The sequence below is a fragment of the Polypterus senegalus genome, chromosome 3, assembly GCF_016835505.1.
Source record: "Polypterus senegalus isolate Bchr_013 chromosome 3, ASM1683550v1, whole genome shotgun sequence".
In the NCBI taxonomy this organism is placed as follows: domain Eukaryota; kingdom Metazoa; phylum Chordata; class Cladistia; order Polypteriformes; family Polypteridae; genus Polypterus; species Polypterus senegalus.
Window position 1 is genome coordinate 70,188,078 of NC_053156.1, and position 14,162 is coordinate 70,202,239.

The 14,162-nt window shown below is 36.2% G+C and overlaps 1 protein-coding gene across 1 annotated transcript in view; it reads right to left on the reverse strand.

Annotated features, from left to right (window-relative positions):
- LOC120525300 (enoyl-[acyl-carrier-protein] reductase, mitochondrial) overlaps window positions 1-14,162 on the reverse strand; it is a 67,129-nt gene that overhangs the window by 26,617 nt on the left and 26,350 nt on the right. The window contains exons 6-7 of the mRNA XM_039747471.1: window positions 13,789-13,891; window positions 4,894-4,967 (exon numbers count right to left, since the gene is read on the reverse strand). Of these exons, the coding sequence (XP_039603405.1) occupies window positions 4,894-4,967; window positions 13,789-13,891 (177 nt within the window). The remainder of the gene's footprint in view (window positions 1-4,893; window positions 4,968-13,788; window positions 13,892-14,162) is intronic.

The following is a 14,162-nucleotide window of genomic DNA, read 5'->3' on the forward strand; positions in this document are numbered from 1 at the left end:
AATATCCCAGGGTGTTAAACCTCTATTTAATAAATAAATATAAAAAGTCTCCATTTATCTTTTCTTTTTGTAAGTGTGTTTTAAAAACTCCTATTATTATGGTAGGTGTCTTCCACTTTTATTAAAGGTAAGACAAAGGAACAACATTCAAATGGTAGATACATTTATTTTTAAGGATATATTTAATAAAACTAAGAATACTTTCATCAGAAAAATTGCCTATAAACGATATGACATATAAGACATGTGAAAATCAGACTTTGTAATATATAGGATAGTGGTAGGAATTTTAGCAATAGGATTCATTTGAGGGCATTTTTATAAAGTAAAGGGGATAAATAACCTTAAGGTTCATCCTGAAGAAAAAATCAGAATCAGGGTTCCAAGATTTACTTAACCTTAGGGTCCAATTTTAGTCAGCAACCTTTTTTTTTTGGTTAATCTTTTAAATTAACCCTTTCATCTCCTGATCCACTTGTTCTATATCTAAATGTTCTCCAGGTCTTGCCCTTATCTTTCACATAGAATAATTATGACGTTTAACTAAGTATGCCTTTAACATTTTATTAACTAACACTTTCATTAGTTTATTTTATTTTATTCTTATTAAGTAAGATGTTTATTAAGTATGCCTATAGAGGTAAAGAGTAATACTAACCTCTAAATATTACACTGTCCGTCTTGAGAGACGCTGCTATTTCTCCAAGATTATAAATAACAATGCTAGTAATCCTAGAGTCTTATTTTCTACAATTGATCGCCTACTAAACCCAGGTAGCTCAAAGGAATGCCTCCTAAGTGCTTCCAGTGAAACCTGTGAGGCTGTCGCTGTATTCTTCAATCAAAAAATTAATGATATTAGAAATAACATAGTATATCTCCCCAACACTAAGGATCCCCCTAAACCCCAACATCCTGTTATAAACAAATTAAACTCTTTCACTAGGATAGATTTACCTGATTTACAAAAAATAATATCTCAATTAAAACCCTCCACCTGCGTCCTTGACCCGATACCAACAAGGTTTTTCAAAGAAGTATCAGGCGTGCTAATTGATAATGTTCTTGACATAGTAAATTCGTCACTAGATACTGGGGTCTTCCCAGACTGTCTTAAGACTGCTGTAGTTAAACCCCTACTTAAGAAACATAATCTTGACCCCTCGGCTCTTGAAAATTTTAGACCCATCTCTAACTTGCCCTTCTTAAGTAAAGTTCTAGAGAAGGCAGTCATTATGCAGTTAAATGACCACCTAAATAAACATGCTATTCTTGATAAATTTCAGTCAGGTTTTAGAACAAATCACAGCACAGAAACTGCACTCGTTAAAGTAGTAAATGACTTGCGGGTAAATGCAGACAGAGGCCATTTATCTGTTCTCATCCTCTTAGATCTGAGTGCTGCATTTGACACCATTGATCACAACATTCTTAGAAATCGCCTTAGTCAATGGGTGGGCCTCTCTGGCAGTGTCTTAAATTGGTTTGAATCCTACCTGACAGGGAGAAAATATTTTGTTAGTTGTGGGAATTACAACTCGAAGACACATGATATCCAATATGGTGTTCCACAAGGCTCTATCCTGGGTCCGCTGTTATTCTCAATCTACATGCTTCCGTTAGGTCAGATTATCTCAGGGCACAACGTGAGCTACCACAGCTATGCTGATGACACACAGCTGTACTTATCAATAGCACCTGATGACCCTGATTCTATTGATTCACTAACACAATGTCTGACTAGTATCTCAGAATGGATGAATAGTAATTTTCTCAAGTTAAATAAAGAAAACTGAAATTTTAGTGATCAGCAATAATGGATACAATGAGGCTATTAGAAATAAACTGGATACATTAGGATTAAAAGTCAAGACGGAGGTAAAAGCTTAGGGGTGATTGTTGACTGTAATCTGAATTTTAAATCACATATTAATCAGATCATTAGGACAGCATTTTTCACTTAAGAAACATAAGTAAAGTTAGACCTCTTTATCACTGAAAGATGCTGAGAAATTAGTTCAGCGTTTGTTTTCAGTCGACTAGATTACTGTAACGCACTCCTCTCAGGACTACCCAAAAAAGATATAAATCGTTTGCAACTAGTGCAGAATGCAGCTGCTAGAATCCTAACTAGGAAAAGAAAATCAGAACATACTACTCCAGTTTTGATGTCACTACACTGGTTACCTGTGTCATTCAGGATTGACTTTAAAATTCTGCTTATGGTTTATAAAGCCTTAAATAATCTAGCCCCATCTTATATATCGGAATGTCTGACACCTTATATTCCAAATCGTAACCTCAGATCCTCAAATGAGTGTCTCCTTAGAATTCCAAGAACAAAACTTAAAAGAAGTGGTGAGGCGGCCTTCTGCTGTTATGCACCTAAAATCTGGAATAGCCTGCCAATAGGAATTCGCCAGGCTGATACAGTAGAGCACTTTAAAACACTGCTGAAAACACATTACTTTAACATGGCCTTTTATAACTTCATTTTAATCGTAATTTAACTTAATCCTGATACTCTGTATGTTCAATTCATCATAACAACTATTCATGGTGGCTCTAAAATCGGTACTGACCCCTACTCTCTTTTCTGTTTCTTTTTCCGGTTTCTTTGTGGTGGTGGCCTGCGCCACCTCCACCTACTCAAAGCTTCATGATGCTCCAACAATGATGGACGGATTAAAAGGAAGAAGTCTACGTGACCATCATCATCATCAAGCCCTTCCGTGAGAATCCTAAAGCCAAAGAGGACTGTTTCATTTATGTTAGGTAGAATGCCCAGAGGGGACTGGGCGGTATCATGGTCTGGAATCCCTACAGATTTTATTTTTCTCCAGCCGTCTGGAGTTTTTGTTTTTCTGTCCCCTGGCCATTGAACCCTACTCTTATTCGATGTTAATGTTGATTTATTTTTTATAATTATGTCTTTCATTTTTCTATTCTTTAATATGTAAAGCACTTTGAGCTACTGTTTGTATGAAAATGTGCTATATAAATAAATGTTGTTGTTGTTGTTGTTGTTAAATCACAGTACATATCACGTTATATTTTTCTAGCTATATTATCTTAAAATTATACATTAAATAAAATGATCACTTGTTAACATATTCTTTGATAAAAGTTAAAACTTTATACTGTTCTTCAGAATATTACATTTTTAAAAAATGATCATTTTCTAAAAAAATCATACAATACTGAAAACGTTTCATACCATAACTAAAAACTTCATGTCTACAATAACTTATTGCTTCTTATGTATAAAGATGTGCATTTTTAATATTATTTTATTGTCTGAAAATATAACATTTTCTGATATCCTTTGAATTTTCCATGCTTGTTTCTGTATTTCATAATTTAAACTGATTACATTAACCAATGTGCCTTGAGAAAACAGAACAGTTGCCATCTCTGCCTACCCTGCATTATTCTTTATTCATTCATATTCCTGACTTGCTCCTGCACAGTTGCTTAGCTGGGAGTGTAAAATTATCACTGCAATTCACAAGTATATTTAGTATTCCATACATTTCTATCTTCCTGTATGTAATATCATGATAACTGTGTTATCCATTCTAGGAAAAAAATGAAATGTGCTGCCAGTGACATAATCGCAATGCCACTCACATTTATGTTTAATATTTACAGTTTATTCTGAATATAGTCAGCCCGCTTACTGTCTATGTGAAGTTTACACATTCTTTTTGGTGACTTCATGGATTTTTTTTTTCTTGCCACTAAGTTTTTCCCCCCAACTGTCCGAAGACATGCATGTTCAGACTGACTCATCGTGAAAGAGTGTGTTGCTGGGTGAGTGAGTCAGTATGCCCTGAGATGGACTGTTGTCCCATCCATGTTTGGGTTATGCCTTGCATCCAATGCTTCCGGGATTTAAAGGTGTACGAATTAATTTTATTTTGTGTTGATTTTTATGATCCATGTACTTAAAATGTAACAAATGCATTTAAAGTTCTTTAGGGTGGCGTGGAAATACAGGTGTTAATGCTACTCTATTACATCGCTCGGGGAAGTGGGATCAAAACCTTGTCTAGTCACCAAGTGTGTAGATTTTTCACATTCTTCTGAGTCTGTATGTATTTTTCTAAGGCTACACCAGTTTTTTTCCTAGGTCCTAAAATGTGCATTTAAGGTTAACTGAGGCCTTTGAGTCAGCCCTGCATGAGCGACTGTTGGAGTGTATGAGTGTCTAACACACCATTTGTGATGGTGTTCTCTCCAAAAGTTACAGAAATACAATAATGGCTGAAGTAGTCATTTACATGACCCACTTTATCTAATCCAGCACCACTGCACTTTAGGTAGGAAACAGCCCTGGACAGAGCACTAAGCCATATTTAATGTTTTAGCTTCAATTGTCTAATTCTACAATAAATATAAAATACATCTTTAAAAAAGCGTATATAGATGATATGCACAGAATAACATATCAGCGTCAAATCAAGGATGCAGAGGCCCAAACATCTGTCAGAGCAACAATAGGCAGAAAGTAGGAACCAGCCCAGAATGATGTGCCACAGCGATAGAATCTACCAGTTAGCATCCATGTCTTTGGCATGTGGAAAGGAAAACCATAGTGTTTAGGGAAAGGTCCACACACATAGTGGAAGAATATTCAAAATCCTCACCGACGGCAATCAGGTGCAAGATACGAACCCAGAACAATATATCTGTAAGGCAGCCAAGCTAATCACAATGCTACCACACCAGTTATTGCATACATATGTAATACACTCTATATGTATCTTGCTGTAATGGATCACCATATTAAACCCAACAACATATTAATGTTCTTAACCCAAGCATGGCTATTTTTCATTTTTTTTTACACATTTCTTCATAATTTCATAATTCTTCAACGTTAATACATACTCTAAGTGATCGACGAGATATGCAGCATTTGGTCCACCCACACAATTTAGTGCCAGTTTGGGCTTTGGAACATCCTGGTAATATAATACAAAATTCAAACAATTAAAAACAGGTAACAAATAGGATTTCAGTTTTATATATACTGTAAAAGTTAAGATGTTGAATCTTCCAATGAACTATTTGAGTCAATTTGAGTCAAATCCTATCCAAGCAGCAACAAGACCTTAAAGAATGTCCTCCCATGACAGAAATATACGCAAACACTATCACATTTCTGTACATGTTGGGAAAGAATTCCTGTTTAAATGAAGGTGTTTACAATTTTTTTTAATTTATTTGAAATCCTTTAACAAACCTTTTTGCTATGAAAACTATTTGTGAACATTACAAGTCCTGATAATTTTTTAAAATGTATTTTTAGTGCTATTAATGTTTTAAAAAATGGGTTAATTGTAGGGTTTGCACTGATTAATCACAATCTTTAAAACTGGCTTAAAGACAGGTCCAATTAAAGGGTTTTCCATTACCAGATATTTAATAAGTAATCACTTTCAGGTTTCACCTGAGCTTTTGCCATTGATACTAAAAATGAATAACAGTAGCTAAGAGGGTAATTTTCTTTTTTCCTTTAAGTTCTTCTGCAAGCAATAAATAGTTCATAACAATCAGATAATTATATATTAAATACAAAGAGACCCTGAACAGTCATTGAAAATCTGCTGATTGCTTTTGTACTTTTTTAACACTATGAGCCAAAGAATATAATGATATTTTAAAAAGAAGAATTTAACTCAAAAGTGCCTGCCCATTTAGCTTCAAAAGGGATCAGAACTTCACATGTTAAAAAAGATCTCTAGTAAGGTGTATAAAAGGAACAATTACTTAATTTTACTGATAGTACTTGGGACTCTGATACATATTGAATAAATAAATGACTATTGCATTAAGGATGAACCACATTCTGTGTTTAAGTGGGAAATTAAGGCACTTAGAAAGAGGAAAATCACACCTAGGCAAGACCCAACTTGGCATACACCTACACAACAACTTCCGGATGTAAACAGCTGATATGCAGCTTGGCGACAGGTCTCCCACTCTTTTTGAAAGCATGCATTTTGTTTACCACACTTTTAAAGGGAAATTAAAAGACAAAAGGAAACACACATAATTATGGTTGTGTAGTAAAAATCACAGCTGTGCTCGCAATTATAACCTTGACTACTATTCCAGCACAAACAAGAAAGAAAGTGGCAATCAGTTTTAAAAGTAGCAGAAACCCACGCTCACTTTGTTGGTAAAATGTTGAAATTGTAACCATCTATTATAAAATGACACCTACTTCCCAGTCATGAAGATTAGGCATGTTTTACATGAACCCAGCCAAGCCACAACGCCTGTACGCCAAGGAGCTGTGAATGTGTCCACCACTCAAATGTAAAACCAAAGCAGCCATTCATGTGGTAACTCGGAACAACTCATGTTAATTGGAGGTGCTGCCTCCAAAAAGCCACAATTAATTGAATTGAATGTTAACTTACTAAACTCATCTAGCTCTTTGTCAGGCTAGCTTACTTCTGCTGACTTTAGCAAGTTAAAGTGTCACTTAAACCAGGGGTTTCCAACCCATTTCATGCCAAGGCCCCCGAAAGTGGCTTAATTAGACTGAGATCCCCCTACCTTTCACCATCCAAAAAAATGACATATCCCACATGTCTATAATTAACTGCTATACAGACCTAGTACCTGTTAAGTGCATGTAACAAAAGTATATAAAACAAGGCACTTTTACAATGGAAAAAATAGACTGCTCATAATAAAAAAATAAATTAAACTCACACTAGGCCTAGTGAGACTTTTGGGCTTGGATGGCTTTGCATAGTTTGTCCACTCTGGACAGTAGCATTTTTCACATTTAGAAGTGCTTTGTTTTTGTGTTTCAGTACTTTCAATGCAGAAAAACCTGCATCACACAAGTATGTTGCTCCAAATGGTCAGGGACTTTTTTGCTCAACATTGGGTATTCGTTTCTAAGATTGCTTCAAAATTCTGACAGGGAAATGGCAGAGAATTGAATTTTCAAATTTCCATCATTGGCTATTTCATTTAACTCCTCTTGTGACCTCAAGTCAAGACAATCCTCTTCAGTTTTGCACTCAAATGGATTTCTGATCTAGTTTAAATGACGATTGTCCAGGGGCCTCATGTATGCACAGTGCATACGCCCGTTTCCGCACTCACATCACAATGTATAAAAACTAAACTTGGCGTAAAGCCTCGCACATTCTCACAGCAGCCTCCCCCCTTGTGTATGTACTTTGCTGCTCAGTTTTGCAAACTGGTGGCACCCAGCGTCAAATTAGTGCTACTGTTTCTGTGAGGTCTCCCTTTTTTCTGATTTGCATCGGTGACTCGAGATTTATCAAATACACCAAAATGAATTGCATATCATTTACAAATTTAATTCACTTGATTGTGATCATTCTGTAACAATATAATGGTGCACGGAATGAACAAATTATTCCAAATACCATAGCTGCTTTAGCAGTGTTACTCTCATTGCACCACTCAGAGTATTTTAACCCATTGTATGTGTGTGTGCTGTATCATAGCTGTACAGCAGCTGATCAGAAAGCTCTATGGCAGGTGTGTCAAGAGCGCACAAGATTATCGGGATACGGCTTCCAGCCCTGGAGAACATTTATAACACACACTGCCACAGGAAAGCCCCCAGCATCTGCATGAATTCTACTCAGTCATGCCGCAGTTTATTTCAACTTCTCCAATCCGGGGAACACTTCAGAGCCTTTCTTGCATAGACCTCGAAGCTCAGAAACAATTTCATCCCAAGAGCTATAAATGCACTAAATCAGTCCATCAAGTGATCTCAGTAATCATAATAATAATAATAATAATAATAATACATTTTATTTATATAGTGCCTTTCCAATGCTCAAGAAAAGAACTGCTTGTACTTATAATTACAATTACCTCACTGTAAACTTGCACTACAACTGTAACATTGCACAACCCAAGCCATTTTATGAATCATTTGCACTATCTGCACTGTATGTACATGTATATTGTACTCATGCTTCCATATTGTATATTTTTCATTATTTTTTATTGTATTATTGTTATTTTATCATTTTATAGGAAAATAAGTTTATGGAGGATTTGCCTATTGAATCTCATTGTGCCATACAATAGCAATAAAGGAATTCAGTTCAATTCAATAGAAGAGGGCGCGTATTTACAGATGATGACTTCTGGCTTCTAAGTCGATTTGGATTACCAAGAGCTATCTTCTCGGAGCTGTATGCTGTTAGAATACTAGGATGTATACTTGTTATCATTTTTATGTTGCAATCCAATTAAAGTATGCATATTACATTTTACAGATAACTTGTTAACTTCATTTAAATATTGTATACTGTTAATATTTAAGCACTTGAGGGTGTGGTGGTGCAGCTGTAGCAATCAGCTGGCACCCCATCCTGGGATTGTTCCTGCCTCACACTTGATTTTTGCTGGGACTGACGCGATCCTGGATGGATGGAATAATTAAACATGTATAATGAAGATTTTTCAATGTTCTATAAAAGTTTGAAGAATCTGAATTCTAAGCTTACAGCTGGTTTTACATTTATTACAGAGCTCATTATGCAGTGATTGGTTACATGGATAAAAAAAATGGAAGGAGAGGAATTGGGGGTTGGTATGTTTGGCAGTACTGCTGCACTAAATTGCAGGAAGCAGGATCAATCCCAGGGTGGGAATGGGCATTTAACATGCTACTTTAGTTACGATGGGATTTGAGAAACTCTAGTAAATTAAACATTGATTTTAAGATTAGGTTTTACGACATTCTACTTTAATGACAGAATAAAATAAGAGATCAAAGTGGAAATTTCAATATTAAAGTCTATATAGCAACCTTTTTTTCGTCACGGTTTCCCTATTTTTTTTTCTTTTCTCTACGCCCTAATATGCTTCTGTATGACACTCTGACGGTTGGCTACAACTCACCTTTTTACCTTGACTGTGACATGTGACCACTTCTTTTTTATGTCTGGCACTGTGCGACTTTCTAAACTTTTGAGTGTCATTCCATCAAGTTCATTTTGTTGCTCATACCACTGCGTATGCCACCAAAACGTATGTTTTTTGTTGCCTCCACTTTGCATTCGCTGAAGTATTTTTTCTCTGTGCTTTTGACATTATCTTTTCACAGAATGCTGAATGCAAGGGGCTATTTGTATTCATTTGCATATTCAAAGGGGCATAATTTTGGGAGGAGTCAGTATGGGGGCAAAGGTGCATGCATGTGCATTACATTTCATGCTGCCCGGGATTTATGGAGCGGAAGTGCCTGGAAGTTAGCTTAGACACGGTTTTGTGCATATGTATTTTTTTTGTGTGTACGCACATTTCCACTTTTGTCCATACACCATGTTTTAGTGTGAATTCTATGCACAGGCCCCAGGTCAATGGTGGCTAAAGTATTCTTTTAGGTGTGTCAGATGTGACAATATTATAGGCAGGACTATACCTGCAGGTGCATTATACGTTCCTAGCTTCGGAATGAGCAGGAACATTACATCTTTTCCTTCATTTAGCTTTTTTCTTCTAAAGTTCCATTTTTTGTATAAATGAATTAACTTTATTTTGCAATTACGTATGCTGTGATTGTGGCCCTGCATGCTCTGATTCAAGGTATTTAAAAGTTGAAATATGTTGGCCAAATATGCAAGTTTCAGAATCCACAGCTGGTTGTAAAAACAGCTAGCAAACTAGGAGTTCTCAGACAGGAGAAATTCATGCAGCTCTTCACGGAGATCAAACACTCATTGTAAAACTGCCCCATGAGACAGCTACTGGAACTCAAAATGCAGCAGAAGGCTCTCAAATCTGGTGTCCATGTCATCGCAGTTTAGCAAACAGTCTGTGTTTAAAGGGATGTGCTTTGATACTATTTACAACTCTTTGAAGCACCTTGTACAATTTGTCCTCTAACCTTTTAGCAACAAGTGCTACTCTATGAAACATGCAGCATGTATCCAAAGCATCTGGAACTCTGGCCTTTATTAATGCGACTACCCCAATAGGCTCACCTGTCATGGCAGCGACACCATCCTTATAGATGCCCAAGCAATATGATCAGTCAATTAAATTTGCCTGTGTGAATGTGCCTAAAATTTGAAAAATGTCCTGACCTGTTGTCTTTCCCTAAATTTCTTCACAGAATTAAAGCTCCTCAACAAATTTTCCATCTCCAATAAATCTGACATAGACAACAAGCTGTGCTGCATTAGGTACACCTGTGCTTTTGTCCAACTCCAAAGCCAATCAAGGGCTGTTTTTTACCTATTCCAGTAATTGGTCTGTTATCCCCTCAGCCATGTCAGATATCTATCTATGCAAGGTGCTGTCTGACAAAGAGACAGTGTTAATTTTACGGGCAGCTTCCTCACCATGCAATTGCCAAACTATATCTTTGGTCACTGGTAATATCAGATCTCCAACTGTGTGAGCTTTCTTCACATATATAATGCCAAAAAAAAAACACCTTCAGTGTCCTCTTGCTTGCAGTGTGAAAGTGCTCACTTGTTTCACAAGCAGTGCTGCTTTCCTTTGGAAAAAGTTAACATGTTTCCCAACATCGGTGGATGCTTTTGTTCTAGATGTCTTTTCAGTTTAGACAGCTTTAGACTTTTATCTGACAGAATTTCCTGACAAATGCATTTGGGGGAATCTTTTTTCTTAGCCAGCACAAATCCAAACTCTCTGTAGGAAGCCTTATACTTTCTAGATTTAGATTTTGCTTTCTTATGGAAATTCTGTACCATACAATGAAAAAAATGATGGGATGACCCCTATCCTATACGTACATGAAAATATCTTGTACATACATAAAAGTATCCCATACATATAAGATACTTTCATGTATGTGGAAGATGTTTTCACATACATACGGGATACCCAAAGCACACTTTTGCAATTTTTTTATCTAACTTAGTCTCATACATACATTAAAGTATCTCACACATACATGAAAGTATTCCGTATGTACATTAAAACATCTTGCAAGTACATACAAGTATCCTGTACGTACGTGCAAAAATCTCATACCTACAAAAAAGTTAGTTTCCCGTTAGTTTTTTCATTGTGCACTTCAGAGCTTCCGTAATTTAGAATATGACTCATTTGATGAATTTAAGGCAGAACTACAATATGGGTTTTCTTCGTAATGTTTCCTTTTTAAAAAAGGTCAATCATTATATATGTTTTAGCATTTGACCCACTATGTCTAGCTTGCTGTGAACTGATTTACCACTACAATGCAACATGTGTACATCTATGGTAATTGTCTCCATTTAAGTGCCTTACCATGCTTTTTATTTTGCACCTTTTGCGCTCTCTTCAATATACGGGCTTTGCCTACTGGTGCCCCCGACACTTTATGAGCTTCTTTTGTGTTTTCCCTTTACAGCGTAATTGGCAAGCGCACTAATGAAGTGACAAAGACATTATTAAAATATAAAGTGAAGTACAAAAATGCTTCATTATTTACAACTTTTTAAATAATAAAATCATATGCTTTTTTTTTCTCCACCATTTTGCCATGGACCCTCTGACATATCCCTGTGGACCCCAGGTTGGAAACCACTGACTTAAACTACTTGTTGAAAATGTGCACTTCATGTCACCTCAATTGATCTCAGCCTAGATGCTTGACCCACACAGAATGTTATTTTTTTTCCTCATCCTCAACTCATGAACTGGTTGTCCCATTTTTTCCCCACCTATCCCAATATATTATACAAAATGTTGGCTGTTAAGAAACAAAGGATGTAATATTTATTTTGCTGTGGTTTATACAGTTAATGTATAATTTTATTTGGTGTCGACTCTCATGATTTTTCCAGATGCAAGCAGCAAGACAAGCATTTACTTTCTTCTTGCTGTTATATAGTTTGTTTTTTTTCTTTCACGGCACTTCATGTGATTATATCCAGCCATTACATTTCCAGTTATTAGCTTATAATTTCCTTCATATTGTATATTTGGCAAGGAAAGGCATGTTCATTTTCTTGAAGTGGTGAACTATCAAGAGCATGTGTAATATTCAAAATATACTAAAAATATATTTGTGTTTATCTCTCTCCATGTATACATGGAATAGGTAATACAGTACGTATTAGGTATTAACATGTTTTAAAAGAGTATTGTCACTGAAGCTAAACAAATGTCTTGGTAAATGGTAAACGTCATTGTCCCAGTCAATTGTCCAGTTATGTTATCTTGTAAGATACAGTATACTCCAACGTGCAGAATCCAGTTCAGGGTCACAGGGGGCCATTGCCTGGCAGTACTGTTCTCAGCACAAGGCATGAAACAAATCTGAACAGAGTGGCATTCCATATTAGGGCACACACATGCACACCCTCACTAACTCACACTTGGGCCAGTGTTGAGTGTCCAATTTACCTAACCTGCATGTCTTTGGGAATTTGGGAATAAATTCAGGCAGACATGGAGGTAAGTACCAAGATGGCACATGTTTGGTATAGTCATTTTAAAATGAAGTATTTCATTTATTATATTTGACACAATGGTTAGCTCTGCTGCCTCCCAGCTCCAAACTCCAGAGTTTGAATCTTGATCCCTTTACTGTATGGGGTTTGTATATTCTTCTTTGTGACAGCATGTGCTATTGCTCCACATCCCAAAGGCTTGCAGGTTAGGCTAATTGGAAACAAGCTGTAGGCATGCACATTAAGGTCCTACTATGCACTTATTCATTTTGATACTCCATAAAATGTAAAAATGGTAATGCATCATAATATTAGTTGAATACATCAGTCCGCTATGTTTAGGTACAGCATTCTCAGTCAACAGCCTGGCAGAGAATATCTCTATTGTGCATATTGAAGGGTTCTTTTGAAAGCTTCCACAATTTGTTGTTCCCAAGCAATTTTGTTGAGGTATCTCACTAGGACTTTATTTTTTGGTAGACTTGATACTCTGTTGCAGTTGACCTAGCTGTCAGTGTAAAATTGCCATGGTACTGTAAACATGATTGCACATCTATCAGTTTGTACCACAGAAGAACAAAGATGCATCATTGGCTTTTTATGGGCAGAAGACATTGGAAAAATTAGAGAATGAACAGAGGAGAATGTTTTCTAGAAAACAGAGAGGAAGACTCTCAGAAGGTATTCCATTGTTACTCAATAATGTGTACCCTTACACATTTGCCAACACCATGAACATCATTAAGAAAATGAACTGAGTTGTCGAGTTCAGATGTAGTGTCTTTTGATTTTCTGCTCAAGGAAGCACTGGGAAATTGCCGATTTTGAAAGTGAAGTAGTGCATAGCTGGCTTCATATTCAACTGAAAATGTTGCTTTTCTAAAGGTATTTAGAAGCTTGTAGACCACTGGTATAATTGTACTGAGAATCAGGGATAATATATTCAGAAATAATAAATTCTACATGAAGTCTTCATGCTTATCATGTGACTGCATTTTGTGCTCCCAAATGTCCAAAGACATGCAGTTTATTTTAAAAGAGCGATTCCCAACTGACCCCTCTGTATGTGTGCATCTGCATTTGGGGGATTTATGGATGTGAGCCATGCAATGGACTGGCACCCTGCCCAGGATTGTTTCCTGCCTCGTGCCCAGTGCTGCCAACATCTGCTCCAGCCCCTCCCCAATGCGGAAGTGGATTAAGCGGGCTTGAGAATGCTATGTGAAAAAGAAATATTTCAAAAATAAATTATGGAAACTTAAATACACTCAAGATTAAAATATACAATAAATAAATAAAATATACAATAAATATACAATTAAAATATACAATATATTCCTTATTATAAAATTGTTTTTACCTTCAGGATATTCTCATCACTAGCTTTATGCAGTTGTTCTTCAGCAATGATGTAATTTGCCCCCAGTGCCTTCAGTTTTTGAACCAAATTATGTAGATCTGGTCTAAGAAAACAAAAAGGTGATATTTATTATGACTGTTTATGAGAGATGGTTTAGTAGTTTAGTGGGTAATACTGCTGCATCAAACCTTCGAAAGTCAACATGTGAAGTCAGCACATTCGACATGGATTTTGTCTAAATACTACAGTTTCTTCCTACATCTCAAGGGCACACATGATAAATGGACCCAGTATAAGTGAGGGTATGTTTTGGCCTTGCACTTAAAACTGCTGAAATAGACGTTGGCTATGCTTATAATATAATATAATATCTA